The 19,249-nt window shown below is 35.7% G+C and overlaps 1 protein-coding gene across 7 annotated transcripts in view; it reads left to right on the plus strand.

Annotated features, from left to right (window-relative positions):
- Positions 1 to 18,984, plus strand: part of PCDH7 (protocadherin 7) — a 291,460-nt gene extending 272,476 nt beyond the window's left edge. For 2 of the 7 annotated variants that reach the window (XM_075499888.1, XM_075499891.1), the window contains one exon: positions 14,477 to 18,980. In XM_075499888.1, coding sequence (XP_075356003.1) covers positions 14,477 to 14,856 — 380 coding nt within the window. In that variant the 3' untranslated portion in view covers positions 14,857 to 18,980. Of the gene's footprint in view, positions 1 to 14,476 lie in introns of all 7 variants that reach the window. The other 5 variants (XM_075499886.1, XM_075499889.1, XM_075499887.1 and 2 more) reach the window with 5 other exon arrangements.
- Positions 18,985 to 19,249: the final 265 nt, after the last annotated feature.

Genomic DNA, 19,249 nt, shown 5'->3' on the forward strand with positions numbered 1-19,249 from the left:
AAGTAAAATTCAACCTATTAAGTCTGATCCCTTAAAGGAAAATAAGGGAGACCTGTCTCTCACAGACATTTCTTGAAGCATGAAAATTGTTTAAAGGGCATCCTAATTTATCCAGTTCACAAAGCTATCTGTGATGGCAGGAAAAGATTTTTTCTTGAAATGGATGCCTTATTCTCTTTCTCCCAGTAGATGTTCAGAGCCTTTTGTCTATTTATATTCATTATTGTTGCTGTAAGAACAGTGCTGTTTTTCATTATTTCATTGGCATGAGAAGCCCTGATTCAGTTTTGCTGTCAATTTTGACCTCTTTCTGTACCTCCTCTACTTTCAGTGACTAAAAGCCTCAGTAAATAGAAACAGAGAAAACCCCATAAAATACTTCTGTAGCAGCACAAAATAAGTTTAACAACACTCAAGATATATGCAATTGCAGTTCATGTCTGTGGTGGGGTAAGGCATGCACTGAGAGTTTGTTTAGCTCTTTATTGCACATATTTAGTGAGTTTTCACATACCTGGTGGGAAAGAGATTTGAGAGTATACATAAATAGTCTAATAAAAAATAAGATTATCAAAATATCTTTACATAAAGACCAGAATAAAATCAATGTTAATTTTAATGCTGATAAGTATTTTTTTCAAATGTTTTGAGAATACATTAATTCTTCCATTTACTCTCTATCTGTATCACTCAAAAGTAAACAGATAATTTTCAACTTTATCTAACCAGCCATTCATCTCTGATTTAAAATAGGATATATCTATACATGGTCATGCTTTACAAGTCCAATTAAATTAATTAACTTGAAACATAAATTTCATAAATGAATCCCTGGTGTCCACCACTGTGGACTGTGAGTTTATCCACTATGCTTAGTCTAGGCCTAATTTAATGGATCACTATCAGAGGTGCTTTGTTTACAAAGGGGCATGAAATATGCTCGTCAACTGTCTCTGCTGCTAACTCCTGTACAGGGACCATGAAATATCCAAGTGTGGTGCCCAGTTTCTGGTAGGTCTTCATTCAGCTCTGGTAGGAGCTTGCCATTCTCTTTGAATAATTCTCCTGGAATAATTCCATCCTCTGACAATTATGGTGGCTCAGGTGATTGATATTGAGGCACACAATTTTTTGCCTCAAGTTGCAGTTTCAAATTTGACCCAAGTAGAAACCAATTGTATTATCTGATAGTGAATCTATTATATGAATAAATTAGTCATACTCCAGTGCACAATGCTTTACATTCACAAGAACCACAATCCCAACTGTCATCTCTATTACGATCTCAGAAAGGAGCCAGGGACTAAAACACTGTGCAGAGAACAATTTTCTACTGAATATTTTTCATTCAGGAAACCATATTCTGAATGGGCTGGAAGGAAGATGCCTGCACAGAGTATGCACCATGTGATCTAGCCATGATACATTGTGGGGGCAATAGTAGGCAATGACCATTTAATAAAAGGAAATTAACAGTTTATTAAAAACTTGTCTGAAATAATAATTGCCAAAATACCAAATTACTCCTTCCCCTTTAAAAATAATTGTCTTTCAAGTCAGATAAAAACTGCAGATTTTGTATTTTCCTGTCTGATTCAATCTGAAAAACTTGTTTTCATCTTCTACTTCTTTATGTTCTGCCCAACTCCTGTATTTGACCCCTTAACCACCGGTTTTCCAGGTCTTGTCAGATTTTCAAAAGAATCCAGCAGCTGCTAAGTGATTATGACCACTGCAACAGATATTGGGTAAATTAGCAGAAATGACTCTGTGGATGTACACTGGGATTAATCAAGAGGATTATTTTCTTTTCCTATACTGTAGTCAGTATATTTAATACACTAATATCTTCATTTTCTTCAGTATATGTACTCTTTTTTTAAAAAAAAAAAGTGTTTAACCTCCCTGTTAATATATTTTGCTTGACTGGGTTTTATGCTGTCCTGGCAGATATAATTAGGTTTTTCTCCTACCTATTGTCAAGAATTTAGTCATGCATTACAAGTGGAGCAAGCTTAACATTGTCCAGTTTCAAATCTTTTGTCAGTTTTACTGGAGTCTGCATGAAAGCATAAACTAATAATGTAAGAAACTTCTTGATATTCAAATGAGTGAAACAAGGTGAAGATTATCTGATTCATTCTTGAAAAAGTAAATGTTGGCTATGAAGCAGTAGTCCAAAGTATACGTACTGCACTTCTTAAGAAATCTGGAAATGTCACAAACTGAGTAACAATGGAATATTTTCTGACATTTAAAATTTTATGGGTATGGAAATACACTTTGGCAACCAAGCTAAGCAAAAGCATACTGACTAATTTTAATATTGTGCTGCAAAACACAAGAGCAGAAAAAATACAATATTAAACATTCTTAAACCAAGAGAATGGATTCATTAAAGAGTTCTTCCATTGGAGTCACTTCTGACAAAAATGATTCCATTTTTACTTTGGGGCTAGGAAATATTTCATATATTTTGGAGGAATATCTCAAGAAATCTGTAGAGGGATACGCTCAACTGTCTGTTCAAGTAAGTGTCTTAGGAAATCTGAAGAAAATGTTACCTACTAGCCAGTGAAGCAACCAAAACCCCAGTATCTTCATCCGAGGGATGAGAGAGAGCTCCTGACTAATATGCTTAGACACCCCTGTTCAAGTCCAATCTGGCCTTTAACTTTCATCAAGACACAGTTCTATTTGTAAGGTAAGAATTCTACTTCTTTACCTCCTATAACTGTTCAGTGAATGAAACACTGTAGGATACTTAGGGTCAAGGGCAGGGGTCAAAAAACTATGATACACACTACAGGCTCCATTAAATCTTCCCCCTCCCACAAGAAGGATTGAGACTGCTATTTCTCACAGACTTAGACGCTGCAAGTAAAACTTTATTTTTTACCTTCTCTGTTTTGTTTCATTCAAACTTCTTCTATACTTTCCATTAGTATTAAAAAATCATTATATTTTTCCATTCTATAGTGAGATAAATAGTGATACTGTAATCTCTTTTAATATAACATCCATGTGATTCATGTGTATGATTACAGTCTATCTACTGTACATGCATAAGGGGAATTAGTGCTGTGCTTAATACTTAATTACTAATGGACTGTAACCCAGATGAACCTGTCATAAGTATGTAACCATTCTGAGCTGATGTTTGTAATTAATTCACTAGCTGTAATCTGCACACACAGCTGAAAAATCAATAAAAAATTTAATGAAAAAAATCCCTTTGAGCAGGACATAAATCACACTGAGAGATTCATTATCTTTCTGTATTTGTCTCTCAATTTTTTGACGTGTGAAGACTTTTCTGCACACTTACTATAAAAACAATAACAACAAAAAACCATTCCCCTTTCCCTGCATCATCTTAATGAGAAAGCATCAGTACTTATAACAAAAGTACACTTACTTAGGTGGATTAATTCTGGGGTAGATTTTACCTCTTAGGAAAAGCTGAGGGTTCCAAAATAATTGATCTAAATACCAGAGCGACACGATGGCTCATGCCATTGATATGGAATAGAAGACAAGAGTCTGTAACTAGTTAATGAGTAAACTTTCCCTGTTACAGCTGGAAGTATTTACTCCTGAGTTGTAAGATTTTATAATGCTGTTATGCTTCATGATTAATGAAGCTGAGCACTATATTTTATAAAAAATTAACCCATTTCTTCTGGAGTATACTTATACAAACAGGAAAAATATGCATTAATACAATAATCTTAAAATGTTTTTTATTTCTATTTTTAACATTCATTTAGGTCTTGCATAATGTAGATGTTCTGCTAAAGGAATGAAAATACATTCTTTGTACTTTTCAATTCACTGAATTGAATTAAATTTGATTCTGTATCCCAGATCTTGCTAGTATGATTAAGTAAGTAAAATTACAAATTTATATGTGTATTTGTGAGAGAAACATGTATGACATGGACAGATAAGTGACTATTTTTTTCCATTGTGTGGGATAAGGTTCCCTTTATGTGACATAAAAGGTTAAATGGATCCTTCACAACTGCTATATTTCTTCTTACAACACAACTTCCTCTTGACAGCTACTAAAAAGACAAGTAGTCACAAGTTATTTGTTTCTGCTTCATGCTGAGCTCTACATTAGTTAGATGATCATTTGCATGCAGAGCATGGAGAACTTTCTTCTACCCCCATTTGAAAATAACATAATATAAATTAATAGAGCTTCAGCACATTTTACAGTTACTGTTCAAGTTTAGCCTTTGAGGGGCTATGACTTGTAACAAAATAAACATTACATGAGTCACACAGAAAACATCTTGGGAACACAAGTAATTCCCTTTTTATGAAAGCAGTGCTACTGTTTAATATATGTTATTATATAATATTTTATTCTGTATATGCAGGAATGAAATAAGATCCAGAATCCAGCAATGTGTTGCTGCATGAAGTAGAACTGTATGAGGCATTTCATTTTCAGGAATGCAGTGGTTCTATCAAGATAATCAGTTCAAGTTACTATCTCATGTGGCAGAAGAATTCTGTAAGAAAAAAGTAACTCAGTGAAAGATATGAAAGAAAGAAATCAGTATTCTCCCTTAAAGCCAATTCTTAAACACAGAAGCATTCAACCAGAACTTTATTTTAGTTTGAGCTCTTGTCCATAGTCACAAGTGGTTCAGTTTTGCTGTTTGTTTGTTGTTCCCCCCCCATTACTTATAATAAACAATTAAGAAGCCATGTATGTAGGGGGGGATATGTCTTTTTAATCAGTCACCTTCTGAACCTAAACATTAGTCATATCTAGTGCATTTTTATATCACTTCAACAAATATCAAGCTTACAAAACAGCTTGCAACTCTGTCAAGTCACTGATTTTTTCTAGATATTCAACTTTCATTATCGATACTGGATATCCTCTGAAATATTTGTGAGATATCCATGAGACCTAATGACATTGAACATCTTTTGGGATTGTGCTTTTAGTTTCTAAATGGAAGCAATGCATTCATTAATGTCCCCTAGAAAACATTACTTGGAGTATCTCCAAATAGAAGTTGCCTTTTGAATGAGATGGGCATAAATTGGGGGGAGATGAGGGGAAATCATATAACCTTGTTTTTCTCTTCTGTGTATAGCACTAGTTCTCCTACCTAGTGTCCATTCCTGATGAAAAAATACATTATTAAATCCTTACTACCAAGAATTAAAATAAAGGGGAGGCAAATATACAGCTGAGATGAGCTAATAATGGTTGCTAGCTACTCTGTTTCTTTTAGAGCTCCTGCAGTCCCATCACTTTGGCATGAGTATCAAGGAAATTATGTTGACTTTTGAGCCCTGATTCAGACTTTTCTTAAGTCATCTTTAGGAGAGCTGACATTCTAATTGCTCCACTAATTGTTTCAGCTCAGAGTTTGTTAAGCACTGACACGTTTTACTGAAAAAAATAAAGGTATGTAATTTGACACAGTGACAGATTAATACTTTAGCATCAGATTGGCAGAACAATTAGACAGCTTAAATGTTTCCTACATCTTAATGTCTATGCTACTTCAGGAAGCCATAGTAACCCCTACTCTTCTGCAGGACATGTTGCCATTTCAGTGATAGAAGTAAATCAGGCTATCAAAGGATTTAACAGGATTACAAGGAGTCTTATAACAATTACATTTAAATTTAGAAAGTTAAAATCTACGGAATTTAAGTTCAGCGTGGTGTATTTAGTACAGTACTCACCACGGGTATCACATAAGCTGATACTTCTTAGTCCTCATTATATATATGCAATTGGTCTTGTGAATGAAAATGAAGTAATAAAGTCTGAACTATAGGATAAATACAACTTAAGAGAAAACTATATGTTTCTAATGTGCTTCCTTTTATATTATAATGTAATCAGGGTTTTAAATTAGTATTTGTCTAGAATTAAGTCTGTTGAATTTGATTTCACTTACACATAATATTGTATGCAACCATTATGGTGCTGCACTGATTATAATATGATTCAGGCCTGGAAGAGTACAACTAGTTTTTTAGTGTAAAAAAAAAAAGCCATAGGTCTGTTTTTCATAGAAATAGTCTTTAAGTCAATTGTGAAATACTGATGATTCCTTGAAGATCACAGATGCAATACTACAGACCTGGTACAATCATTAACTTAGGTAGGAAACTTTTTAATGGAGTTATTCTATAATTAGAGGAACACTTAAAGAATATTGTACCTTAACCTGCTGGAGGCAATTGTGATAGAAATAACTGTGGAATCTAAGCCAGGAATTTTATTGCTTGGGTAATATTTCTTTGGTTACATGTCTGAGTCATGTTAAATAGCTATACAGTCTGGTATAGTCTGTTTAATTAAACAAAAAAAATACATCAAAACCTTATACATTCTTTATCTTATTTGACTCTCTTTCTCCCTAAAACAGAAGCAGGTATTATGCAAGGGTAAACAAACCCAAAATTTCATAGAAGAAGTAAACACTGTTGAAGTTTTCTGCTTTACAGAGTCTTTCTTACACCAGTTTCAGGTTTAATGGACTTCAGAGGCATGATATTTGTTTTGCCCCACTACAGGTAGAAGGAGTATTCAATCTTTAAATTTTTGATGAAACTGTAACATGGAATTGATGCGTTGGGACTCAGGCAAGAAGATTTTGTAAACGTTAGGTTATCATGTTGGAACTTGAAAGTTGGGGTTTTTTTAGCATTACTGGCTTTTTGTTTCTGTATTCCTTTGATTAACACCTGTCTTAAATGGTCCGACCATTTTGGTTTTTTGTTTGTAATTCTATTCATATAAAATTTTAAAGAGGATGTCATTTTAAAATGAACTTTTAGCTGAACCTAAGCCCAACTTCTAAGGTTGATTTATTACTAAATGTCAAGAATCTTAACCCAGAAACAGTTAAGGATTGGACTGAGGCCAAAGTACAAAAATGTTAGTAATCATATTAACAGAATTGCAGAGCTGAAGAGAACCTTTAGAGGTCATTTAGTGCATCCTTGCTTTCCCAAGGTAGGATTAGCCACATTTATGTTACCCTTGGGAGAAGTTTTTCTAGACATTCGTAAAACCCTCCCAGTGGTGAAAACTCTATAACCTTCCATCACTACATTTATCCTCAGAGCTTTTTTCTGATTTCTAACCTGATTTGCCATTGTTGCAATCAAGCCATTATTTTTGGTCCTTTCCACTACTGGCATGCAAAACAGATTGTTCCCACTCTTGCTTTACTATAGTCTTATAGATACATGAAAAGTGTTGTTTTCTCCCTCAGCTGCCTTCTCTTCTGGCTAACTCACTTTCATTCATGTAGCATGAGCTTTTTTCATATGTTAAAGAAACAATTACTTGTTTCTATTTTCTTATGGTATTGCTTTATTTGTTTGTTTTATTTTTATTAGTTTTAGTGGTAGAGGACTATATAGCATCTCATGTTTGCTTTGAAAATTCCACTCTGGTCTCTCTCGAAACCAGGTAAGTACTTGGACTTTTGACACGTTACAGTAGTGAGTCTTGCTGTTCTTAGGGATTGCTTAAGGGATGCTTTTATTTTACCATTTTTCGAGTAAAGGTATCACTTTCATTCTACATTCCTTTTTCCTTGTAAAATGAAAGAATAAAAAGGTTCAGAATTCATTATTTTATATCCTTCTGTCATACCTCCTCTCACAGTATTAATCATTCAATCAATGCACATGTAAGCCTTTCTGTACTCGCAAGTATTTTCTTAAGCACTGAAACGAATTTCAGAATTGGGCATGATATACATGAAATTATTCTAGTCCAAAAGCAATTAATATATTCGTTACTTCAGTGCAGTTGGCATATCTCAAACAGCGGATTTGTGTTTGTCTTTATTCAGTAGGACTGTTTTAGAGATGGCATGCACTATCTCTGTAGTACACGATAATGCCACATTCATAATGACAGCAGTCCAAGCCTTGGGGCACTAAATGCTTCTTGAGATATGTTCAATTGCTGTTTAACTGTGTTTAGCCTAAGGTGCAGAGAAAGAAGTTGCTGATGCCTTCAAACATGTTTAAGTATTTTAATAGTGTCTTGGCATGTCAGAATATGCCACAGCACTAACTGGAGTGCAGTTCCTGAATTACTGCAATTAGGAGGCAGGAATTTCAAAGACAGTACTGCTGTAGCTGTGTATCACTATAGCTTAGCTTTTTTTTCCCCCTTAAACAGTGATTTTCTACAATATGTACTCTCTCAGCTCTTTTCTGCATTATTGTTCTCTGATCATGTATTCAATACTTGTTACGCTTTAAGAGCTCTATTGTGTCTCCAATCACACAGCTCATAAAACAGACAACCACTTAATATAAAAGCTACGTAAATGGACTCTTGTTTAATTACATAGTCTTACTGTGTTTCACTTAAATTTTGGATGGTCCTCTGAATATAGTATATTTGTGTACAGAGTGCAGGAAAAGGTGGGATGAAAAGTGGCTTATCCAAACCACAGTCTCTATCATTACTGTATGACAGTTCCTATTCCTTTTTCTTTTCTCACAGTAGTCTGGAACTACTGCACAGGCATTCTTTACAGGTTCTCAATAACTGGAACCATGCAGGGATGTTATGGGCCCATCAATGGGGAAAGGCAGCAAAATCTGCTTGTAGTCATTGATTTGTCATAGATACTATTTAGAATTCATCTGCCAATGACACCTCAGATCCTGTGGACCAAGCTGCATGATTTACAGAAGTACTGTTGCACTGCTGTAGTGCTGTATGGCTACTGTGGTTGTGTACTCTTCCAAGAAAAGGTCTACAGTTAGGAATGCTTTCTGGGCACAGAGCAGTTCTTTCTGGGAATGTTCAAGTTATTGTATCTAGACAGGGTGTCAGTATTGGTTCAGAGGGTATTCTGTCTCCAGGGACAAGTGGAACAGAGCTTTTGACTACTTAAGTACATCTAAAGTCTGTTGTTAACATAGACTTTGCGTGTGGTTTACAAAAGATGAGAAAAATGAAAAGCTCCTTACATCTTTCTCCAAAAGAGCATAGGTGCTAGGACCATGTTGTGACTAATTGATAATGCTGGGTTTGTATAAAATATATTGTACAAGAATGGTTGTTAAAAAATGTGCAGAGAGGAGCCAGAGTGTCTGTGCATCCTTGATCATATTTCTGCAAAGTATGCGTACAAAAAAGCACATAACTTGTAACATGTACTTGTTGACTGCTGTGTTCATAATACTTTCCCTGTACTTGATGAAATATATTGATCTTCTTTGGTAAGGAATGGGAGGAGATAAAACAATGGAAAATTGCTTGGGTGGAATATTTTGGTTGTTAATTTTTTTGGCTTTAAACTGGATATAAAACATCATATTTCCCCTCTCCACACTGCCATGGTAGGTGCCTTCCTTTTTTGATAACAAGCAATCCTTCTAGCCCTAAAGCAACAGTCAGCTACAATCAACAGAAATATGAGCATACATATAACTAACTCCATTCATTTGCATGCTTTTATACAAAGTTTTATGGAAAACGTAAGCTATCACTGTCTCAGAAATTAGCCATAAATGTTTAAAGATTTGAAATTAATGATAAAAGGGTTTTTTTTTTAATTATAGTTATGAGCTAATTTTGGAAATTGGTGGTGGAAGCTTATATAAGATGCAATGAGAAAGTAGATTGTGAGACCCTGTAAATTAGTGTTCTCCAATTTTTTTAAGCTGAAGTCTGAGCAGTTGCAACTGAAATGTGCTTTATAAATATTCACTTTTGAAGTCTCCATTTACATGTATACCTAAAAACTTGTCTAAAATATCTGCATTTTAGGGAGTGGGTTTAAAACAGCTTTGTAAATAATCAGGCAATACCTAGTTCTGATGTAGAGACACCGTAAGAGGATATGTTTAAAAATAACTTAGATGACATCTTCCATTGTAACTCTGAAGATAATTTTGTGCAAATAAAAGCTTAAATTTGAGTAGTCTATGTATAAACAGTTAAAACCTAACCCCAAATCTACAAATTTCTGTAGGACAAGAAATATCCCCCCAGGTTTACTTTCTCACTAATTAGCATTGTGATAAAATTTGTTTGTTAATAACTGTCATTTTAAGCACTTATTTGAGTCAGTTTCCAGATATGTAACTGTGGTAGAAATCTGGTGTACTCCTCCTTGATGATTTGCCAATTGTGCTGACAAATTCTTTGCTGTGTCATATTCCATTAGGCTTATCAGCTAGCAGTGTGGTCGCTACTAAAGTGTTTAACTTTTAAACTGAGAAGTACTTTAAAAAGCATGTCAGTCAGAGATAGATATGTTTTGATGTAAATTATGCTAGAGGACAAGAGTAACTTTTTTTCTTTTTTCAAATTCAGAGATTGTTCACAACTCTATGGGCTAGATAATGTAAAAAGAGGATCATAAAGTCACTACTCTGCAAAAGAGGGTCAATCTATTCAGGGAATTAGCAAAAATACAGTTAATTACTTTGTAGCTAAAGCAGTGTGACGGTTTATTCAAAATGAAGGTTAAATCTCTGTTATCTACTGCAGTGTATAGAAAGCACACAAGTTTTCCTTAACTGACTAGTTTAGATACTAGTAATAGTTTAGTCCTGACAGCACTGGATGTGTTTACCCATCTTCTGATATAACACACACACACACGAAACATTCCCTCCTTCCCTGCACTGCTCCCCGCCCCCCCCCCAAATGCTGAAGTTATGTCCATCTTTTAAACAGAAGAGCAGTTAAAATGCAATAGGTTTCAAAACATGTTAGATTAAATGTGTGCTTAAATGCTGTACTGATTCAAACTCTTAGACGCAAGAAAGCAATGGAGTAGAAGGCTATATTAACTGTACGTGCCAAATACTAATTGAGGGGTGTTTTAGAGGAAAATATATCACACTGGATCCAACAGCCTGAGGGAGGCAAGGCTACTGCTGCTGCTCCTTGTCCCCAGGTCCAACCAGTAGGAAAGATAAAGATGTATTCCCAGTAGGCACACACACAGAGCACACACATACACCAAATATATACACAATTGGCCCCACAGACCACAGACACTCAGAGCACTCACACAAACACAGAGAGCACCAGTGGCTTCATTCTGCTCCCCTCTCTGGCTGGACAGGATGGAAGTCCACTAGTGAGAGCGGACACGCACATATGTATACATGCATATGCACACATAATAGAGAGCTCCTACCCAGGAAAGTGTTAGAAAGGAATTTAATAAGAAGATCGGACAGGCAGTGCTGATCAGGCACAGGCCGCAACCAAACAAACTTCTTAGCTAGCAAACTATTTACATGTGACTGGCCCTTTTATTCCCTTACCTGTCTATTTTCCCACTCTTGTTCCTCCCCAAATCACCAGAAATCCTCCCTTGTCCTCCCTTTGGTTCCTCCCCTAAACATCACGTAAGTCCTGTGCTATCCCAAACTGCTTTTCCCCCATATCCCATAATGTGTCCTACATACCTAGGCAGCAATCCTGCTGTTAGACAGAAAAGTGATCTGGAGAGCAGCTGCCAATAACTCATGGTGATGGGTTTCATGCCTGGGCAATGGGGCTGATGGCTCTGCAAGGATAGGTCTGGGAAGGGTCTGGACAAGGTGGTTGTTCTTCTCGAGTCCTTGATTTGGGTTCCTATCTGCCACATTTACCCTTGTGCTCCTCTGGGCTTGGGCAGTTGGACCTTTGATGGGCTGTCAGCCTCTGTGATGGGCCCTCATGTAGCCCATCAGGGTATTATTTGGGCTAGTATTATACTGCCCGTGTCTCTCAGCTCTTTTGTGGGTGTGAAGATAAGTTTGTCACATAATGCAACAGGGCAAGTCAGCCACACGCTGACTTACAGGTTGTTGCTTCATAAAACAGCACTATAAGGCTGAATTGTACAGCGAGTCCTCATGCTTTACAATAAGGAATTCTAATATTTGTCCAGAAGTGAATAGGGGATGCACTACAATGCAAAATGGTAAATTTTCAAGGGTGTGATTCAAGGACCACTAGCAAGGGAAGGATTTTTATCAACCCAGGTAATGCTGGCTCAAAATTTGTTTGCACTAAAAATAAACCATCAGATACAATGAGACATTAACTGTTTCTGTTAACTGGAAAAAAAACCCAAACAACAACAAAAAAAACCCTTTTCAATAAACACATATTCCTGTATTTTAAATAAAGGTCAGACATATTGCCTTGATAAGCATTTGCTAATATTTTGCCAGAGTAATAACTGAAATACTAGTAGCAAGGATAATGTTTAATGGACATTGTTTGAAAATAAGGTTCTGTTTGAAGAGTTTATTGAGATTTAGATGGGAAAGGGATTTGCCCTGCTGTAAAAATATGAAGAGGGTTTTTCTGTTTAAAAATCAAAGCACATGAGGTACAGCTCAGCAGTTAATTATGCCTCTTACCTTAGATTCTCTACCTTACCTAGAGAATTTTCCTGTAACAGTCCCCATCTTCTGTCTACATCTCCAGAACACAGTCATCTGAAAATTGATAGGCTGATAACTGTCCATAGTCTTTGTATTCTTCATTGAAAAACTGTGGGAATCATGGCCGAGTCTAAGTGCAAAAAACCTTAAAAAGTACAACTGGAGGGGGGGGTGGAATCACTGTGTTCCCTCCTCCAGCCTTACATGTCTCAGCTACAGAGTTACTCAGTTATCTAAACATCAGTGCTGTTTTCCTCATTAAATCAGCGACATATTGAAATATGAAATATTGTACAGTATTCAGAATACATACAGTAGATTCTATAAAAATGTTGACAACGGTTAATAATAAATAATATGCATATTCTTTAAAATACTGCAACAAATTACTAATTAAATGAATGTTTACATGTGTGAAAAAATCAGGACAGGATGAACATAAGTCTGACTTTCAAGAGCTTTTGCAATTCTATCAGGATTAAAATCCGTAGGTGCTGAAATGAAGTGTGCTTGCTCTGCAAGCACCTGTTGTAAATATTTTAGACTAAAAGAGTTTATTCTGGAAGAGGCAAAGGATTTTTGGTTGTTTGTTTGTTTTTTTTTTTTAACATCAGCAGTGGTCTTTTCAAGGAATTTATAAAAATTTCACAGTTGGAATTGTCACTGTGAGAAGGTCATCTGGCTGCCATAATCAAAGAAAAAATAGGCAAAATAAACGTAACAAAATGAAGGCTAAATAGGCTTTTGAAAGATATTTTATAAGGCATAGTTTATTACTGGTAAAATTACTGTTCACATGAATTTGGTGTTGTAGTGGGAAGGTAGAAAGTTGCCACAGCCCATATGAAGTACCTGACTGTGTTTCCATGTTGAAGCTCCTTGCTCCTTTTTAAGATAATTGATTTTTTATAAAAGAAACCTAAAAGTTTCATCAAATAAGTCATATCATATGAAAGTCATATCAAATAAACTAGAAAATTTAGTTTACTTGTTGATTTTTGTTCTTTGTCAACTTTGTTTGAATATCATGTTGTTACTTTGTAGGCAGCTCCAGTTATTTCTTGTAGACCACAAAGTACAGTATAACTGAATAAAAGCAAGGTTTCAGAATCTTACCTAGTGCTTAAAACAGTCGAGGTAGCTTTTTATTGTGTTGTAATGCAAGTATCAAAATACGAATATTAAAAACTACCTGTGTTTTTATCAGGTAGGAATCAATCCTGCAGTCCCCTGAACTTTGCTAGTTTTCAGTGAAAGGTCTTACAAATACAGTAGCTAGAAAGCTTAGACACAGTGATCTGGAACAGGACACCTCTAACACAACATGTCACATATAAAACGTTAGTGCATCTATTCAGGCAGCACTCAGATTCTCCCTGTCCCTCCACACGCACACATTACACACAGAACAGCTTTATCCGTATATGTTAGATTAAGTTTATAACCAATAGCAGGGTTTTTGTATGCTCCTACTAATCATTGATTGTATGGTTCATGTAGCGTATTGTGTATTAACAATGAATGCCCAACCCTCAGAAATACAAACAGAGGTTTACATTATGTGCAAATTGAGTCCCATTGTCAATAACAGAGCTGCTCACTTGCAGGGCATTAAGCATGTTCATAAGTATTTGCAGGGTGCAGGGCCTCAGGTTCCTTTCACATAAATTCAAAGCATTCTTGACAAAAAATTCAAAGAAAGGTATTTTTAATAATTTCAAGAAAATTGGCAGTATGCAATTAAGTGCTTGGTTGACTCTTTTAGACATCAAAATTCATTCAGTACCTAATGCCAAATGCTTTTGAGACTGATTTACAAGCACAGGAAGTGCTTAATAGTCTTTTTTTTCAGTTCTTGAGGTTGAGGATAACTGTACAGATATGCTTGTTGCCTATGGGCACATGCAATGTAAAAAAAAGGTATTACTGAGGAACTTATTACAACATTCTTACCAAGACCTTTAAAAATACCTTTTGTGAATTTAAGGATTCTCAGTCTCACTGGAAGTCATTGCAATATTATTCATTTGTAAAGACAACTCTATTTTACTTTCAGATTCAAGGCCTCTACCAGATGTAGCCCTGACAGGGAAGTGTACCCGAGAGTGTGATGAATATGGCCACTCGGACTCCTGCTGGATGCCAGTTCGCACTTCTCCTGAAAGAAAGCAGAAGAGCCAGCCAAAACTCTCCACTTTCATGCCTGTCGATGAACGGGGCAGTCAGGAAAAGCTGGCCAATGGAGAAGCCTCCCTCATGGGTGATCGCAACAGAAACCTCCTTAACAAAAAGTTGACCTCATCCTATGAGACCTTCAGCGCGGCTAGTTTCAGCAAAAATGAAGAAGGCAATCCAGAGGATATCCCCCTTACACAGACAGGAGAATACAAGCCATCTCCTGTCAATACTCTAACTAGAAGAGAAGTTTACCTGTAGGCTAAAAAGCAGCAACAAAGTCCTTTCATATTATAAGAAAGAAAAGGGGCAAAAGTCTTAAAATCGAAACAATTTTAACAAAAAATAAGAAACGAGGGGGCCACCAAAGAGACAAAAGATCTGCCTGCCACTTCTGCCTCCATAGCAGGCATTTAACTATACTGTCTGCCTGACTATACTGTACAATGTAGAAAACGTTGTTACTTGCATGTCTAATTCCCCCTCACTGATTTTTATTTTCCTAAATCTATGGTTGCAAATTCCTCCCATAGTAACGAGCTTGATTAAAAAGAACACAACACTGTTGTTTCCCCTCTGCAGAAGCATGAGTTAAGCCACTCATTTTGTTTGATTGTCATCTGGCTTGTTGAGGATAACAGGTCAGGGAAAATGTATTCAAAACATATCATCTGAATATTGCTGATCCCCACCAGGGACAATCCTTCAGAAACCATACAGATATAGAGATAAATATAAAGGAATAGTCATTAATAGGCACTTTGTGAAGACCACAGCTTTAATATTCTCACCTCTCGTCTGAGGCTGGAAGCAAAAGAAATGTTCAGCCTGAGACTGCAGTCAAAAACATGGCATACTTTCCTATGATTCATGAACTCTGGTTCTGTTTTATCCATAGAACAAACGTGTTCTTGCTGTGTCTCTTTCTCTCCTTCTCTTTCATTCTCTGTAATGATTACTTCAGCGTAAACACAATTAGTAACACATACACCATAGTATAGTAATGATAAACTGTTGAAATCATTATTTTGGGCAAGACTAACATCTAGCTGGGAAGATCGTAATAACAAAAAGGCCAAAGATCACACAATGGTTCAGGGGAACTGCTAAGTATTGGGGCTTGGTTTAGAAAACTAATATATTCACAAATACACACATGTACTCATAACACACCTTCAGTTACATTTTGCACAGCAGCACAGTTCACAAGCCCAGATGACATAATTTTTTTTCCAGTGCGGTTCATTTGAATGCCCAAAGGAACTGATGTGGGATTTTTTGTAATGGCATGATATGTTGCAGCTGATGCTGCGTATGATATGCTGCATATGCCAGTTCCAGGGAATTTTTAAGATCAAAATTAAAAACTAATAGTAGTAATAAGAAGGCTGTGTTAATCAGAATGCTTGGTGGGATGGAAAGGGTGGACAATGGGATGATGCAGTGACAAGAAAATATTATAAGTCAAATACAAAACCTTCTTTTCAGAGTGCAAGGAATGATTGCTAAATCTTTTGTCGTCAGTGTTGCAGATGACCAATTGCTTCAATTACGTCAAAGATACAATGAAGGTTTTCTTGAAAAACAAGTGCATTAAAACCAGGAGAAGTGCAATAGTAAATGATGTCAAGACTTGGAACATTTAGGCTAGGCAGCAAATGGTCTGATAAACAGTGGTATGATACTCACCTAGCAGGTCAAGATGAGTCAAAAGGAGTCCAAGCTACCGTGATATGCAAGAGGTCTGGGCTGTAACGATTCTCATGGTGAGCGCTTCTTGAAAGGAAGAGGAAATGAAACAGGTTTTTGTGCAATAAAAGCAACACAACGTGCAGAACTTCAACCAGTTGCTTTGTAGCTGATGCTGTAGTAATAATGACAGACTGAGCTCAGACATTCAGACGAAAGCGACAATCGAACAACACAGCAAGGACAGCTCAAGGAGGGGGAAAGCATTCAAATCCCTGGCTGTTTAACCTGGCGTTAAGGCATGGCTAGATGGCTCTCTAGTACACTGTAGTCACAATGTAGCTTTGGGTAGTTTCTTGCTTTGAAGAATTGCATAGAAATAACCTTAAACAGCCTAAAGTAGAGGTTGGTAAATCAATACAACTCATCACATTTATCTTTTGAATTCAATTCTCCATATAGTGGGATGTGCCATTATTGGCCATTTCATTGTCCTCTCTCGAGTTTACTTTCTTCAAGTAACATTAGTTTGTGTATAGCAGTTATGATGAATGGGCACATTTTAAAAAGAAAATATTAAAATCAAAGATTAATAATGATTGAACATTTTTATGTTTAATTATTTAAGTAATATGGAGAGATGCAAACTAGTACTTTGTTATGAGACTGCATACAGCAGTTACTGCTTTGTATAATCTGTAAGTACCTGTTTAAAATGCTTCTAAAAATGCTTATGTAATGTATACACATTTTTCTTGCACGTTTCAACAGAATACACAATTGCATAACACAAACGTTCAACAGAATTTCCTTTAATAAGATTTTATTTAATATTACACACAGAAAAATAAATTAGGTAGCTTGGTTCCATATATTCTTAGACCCTTTTTTACAAGGCTAATAATACAGGTCATAGAAGACCTTCATGTTAAATGGATCAGCAGTCACTCACCAATTTTTGCACCACATAAGACAGTCATTAAATACTTTACTTGTGTGCATCTCCTTAGATCTAAAATGGGTGTGAAAGAATTTTTTAAAAATTCTATCTACTGTAAGTATTCACAGTAATTCTAGTGGAACTAGCCACTATTAGTATGCTGATTACTCTTCTGACCTGGCATGACACACAAATATATTTTGTGTTTGTATTTTTCCTCTTTATTTGAAATAGGTTAAATCTGGTGCCACTCCATAAATAGAGTGCTTTTGTATAAAAATAAACAAATAAAACTATAAAAAATAATTAGGGTGAATGCGAAATATGCAACTGTGCCTTTTATACCTATTATTATGGTAAAATGGTAGTTGGGTTTGGACACTAAGGGATAAGGGGCTATTCCCAACTTTTTTGAACCTGTATATTTACCTGTGTTTATTTTCTGAGAAATTATAAATAATATATTTAAAAACAAGCCTTTTGCCAAACTCAGTTAATGGACCAGTCTTAAGCATTATTAACACAAGGCTGTGGTTTAAGTAGGTCTTGAGGATTTTTTTTTATTACTATTTGTGTGGGGTTTGGGGTTGTTTTCATTTGTTTTTAATTCTGCTGCCTGGAAAACTATGATCAGTCTATACTATAGTTATTTAGTAAGGTGTCACCGGTTCATGTTGCCAGGAAAATTGACAAGTTTTTTTTAATTGCTTTTAGCCGTCATCACATTTCAGTTGTACAGTGTAGAAATCATCCTTTTATTTCCTTCCATGGGAAACTCAAATGAGCTTTGCATGTATTTTACATTAGGGCACCTTTATAGATTGATGCGTTAATATATAACTTTATATGTATTAGAAAATTCAATAGCTTTGGTCTAAAATCTAATGCTCATTCTGGATCTCAGATCCATTATGTTTATTCAATATGGTTTCTGACTGGCCTGCCGCCTGAGTTTCAGGAAAAAAAGTTAAACATTATTTTTACGTGGGGGAAGAACTTAAATGGGATTGAAATGATTGGCTGAAAGGCTACCCTAGGAAGTTGTCAAGCAGGAGAACAAAGAATACGGATAAAGACCTCGCCATAAATCCAACCATCACCAAACACTTGTAAGGAACTTGAACAACGAAATATTTTTCATTTTGTTTCATTGGTGATAAATATACAGTGTTTCCTTAAGGAATGAAGCAGTTGAAATAGCAATAGAAATGAAAGTCCACCAGTTAAGTTGTATGACTGACTGAAGAGCGTAAACACAAGGAAGACGACAACATTCACCAGCTACCTGGGGTATGCTTTCAGACAACTTTTTCCTAAATTTTAAAGCACTTGCATTCAGTGTGGTACGATCTGTTTGTAATATTAATCATTGACTATTGTTCTGCAACTTGGATGTTGATAGTGAAGCAGAGAACAATTTATCATTGTTTATTATGAGTCACTATGCACGCAACTATGCTAAACATGGCAAAGTGTATTAAACGCTAGTCCACCTCTATTTATGAAATATTTACATAATTTAATTTGCTTTTGTACAGTTTTATGTAAATAAATTGCTTGTCATTTTTGTCTCTGCAAATTAAAATATAACATGTTCAACTGGTTGCCCATTTGCCAGTGTACTTTCTCTGACAGGCTATTCCACTTTTACTGGATTAAATCACATGCTAGTTTGCATATTTAACCCATATTTTGCAATGGCAAAGATGAAACTGCCTTTGTAACTGGCCACATTTTCAGCTGCTAATGTAGCTGAAGTTCTACCTGTCTACACAGTGAAATTCAGTAGAGGTTAATGTCACTCAGGACAGCATACAGCTATTTTCATTGTAGAAATAAAGTACTTGTAATGGTAGCAGTTGTTTCCAATTACTGTTCAAAAGAGCTTCTTAAGATGTGTTTAAAACATTCATATTAAGGGGAATATCAAGTCTTAAGAGCTCAGGTATTTCCATTATGGAATGGCAATTTTCTGATTATCAGCAAGGTTGTTATTTTTTCCAAGAAGTTTAGAAACATTAATAA

Source organism: Mycteria americana, chromosome 4 (genome assembly GCF_035582795.1).
Source record: "Mycteria americana isolate JAX WOST 10 ecotype Jacksonville Zoo and Gardens chromosome 4, USCA_MyAme_1.0, whole genome shotgun sequence".
Lineage (NCBI taxonomy): Eukaryota > Metazoa > Chordata > Aves > Ciconiiformes > Ciconiidae > Mycteria > Mycteria americana.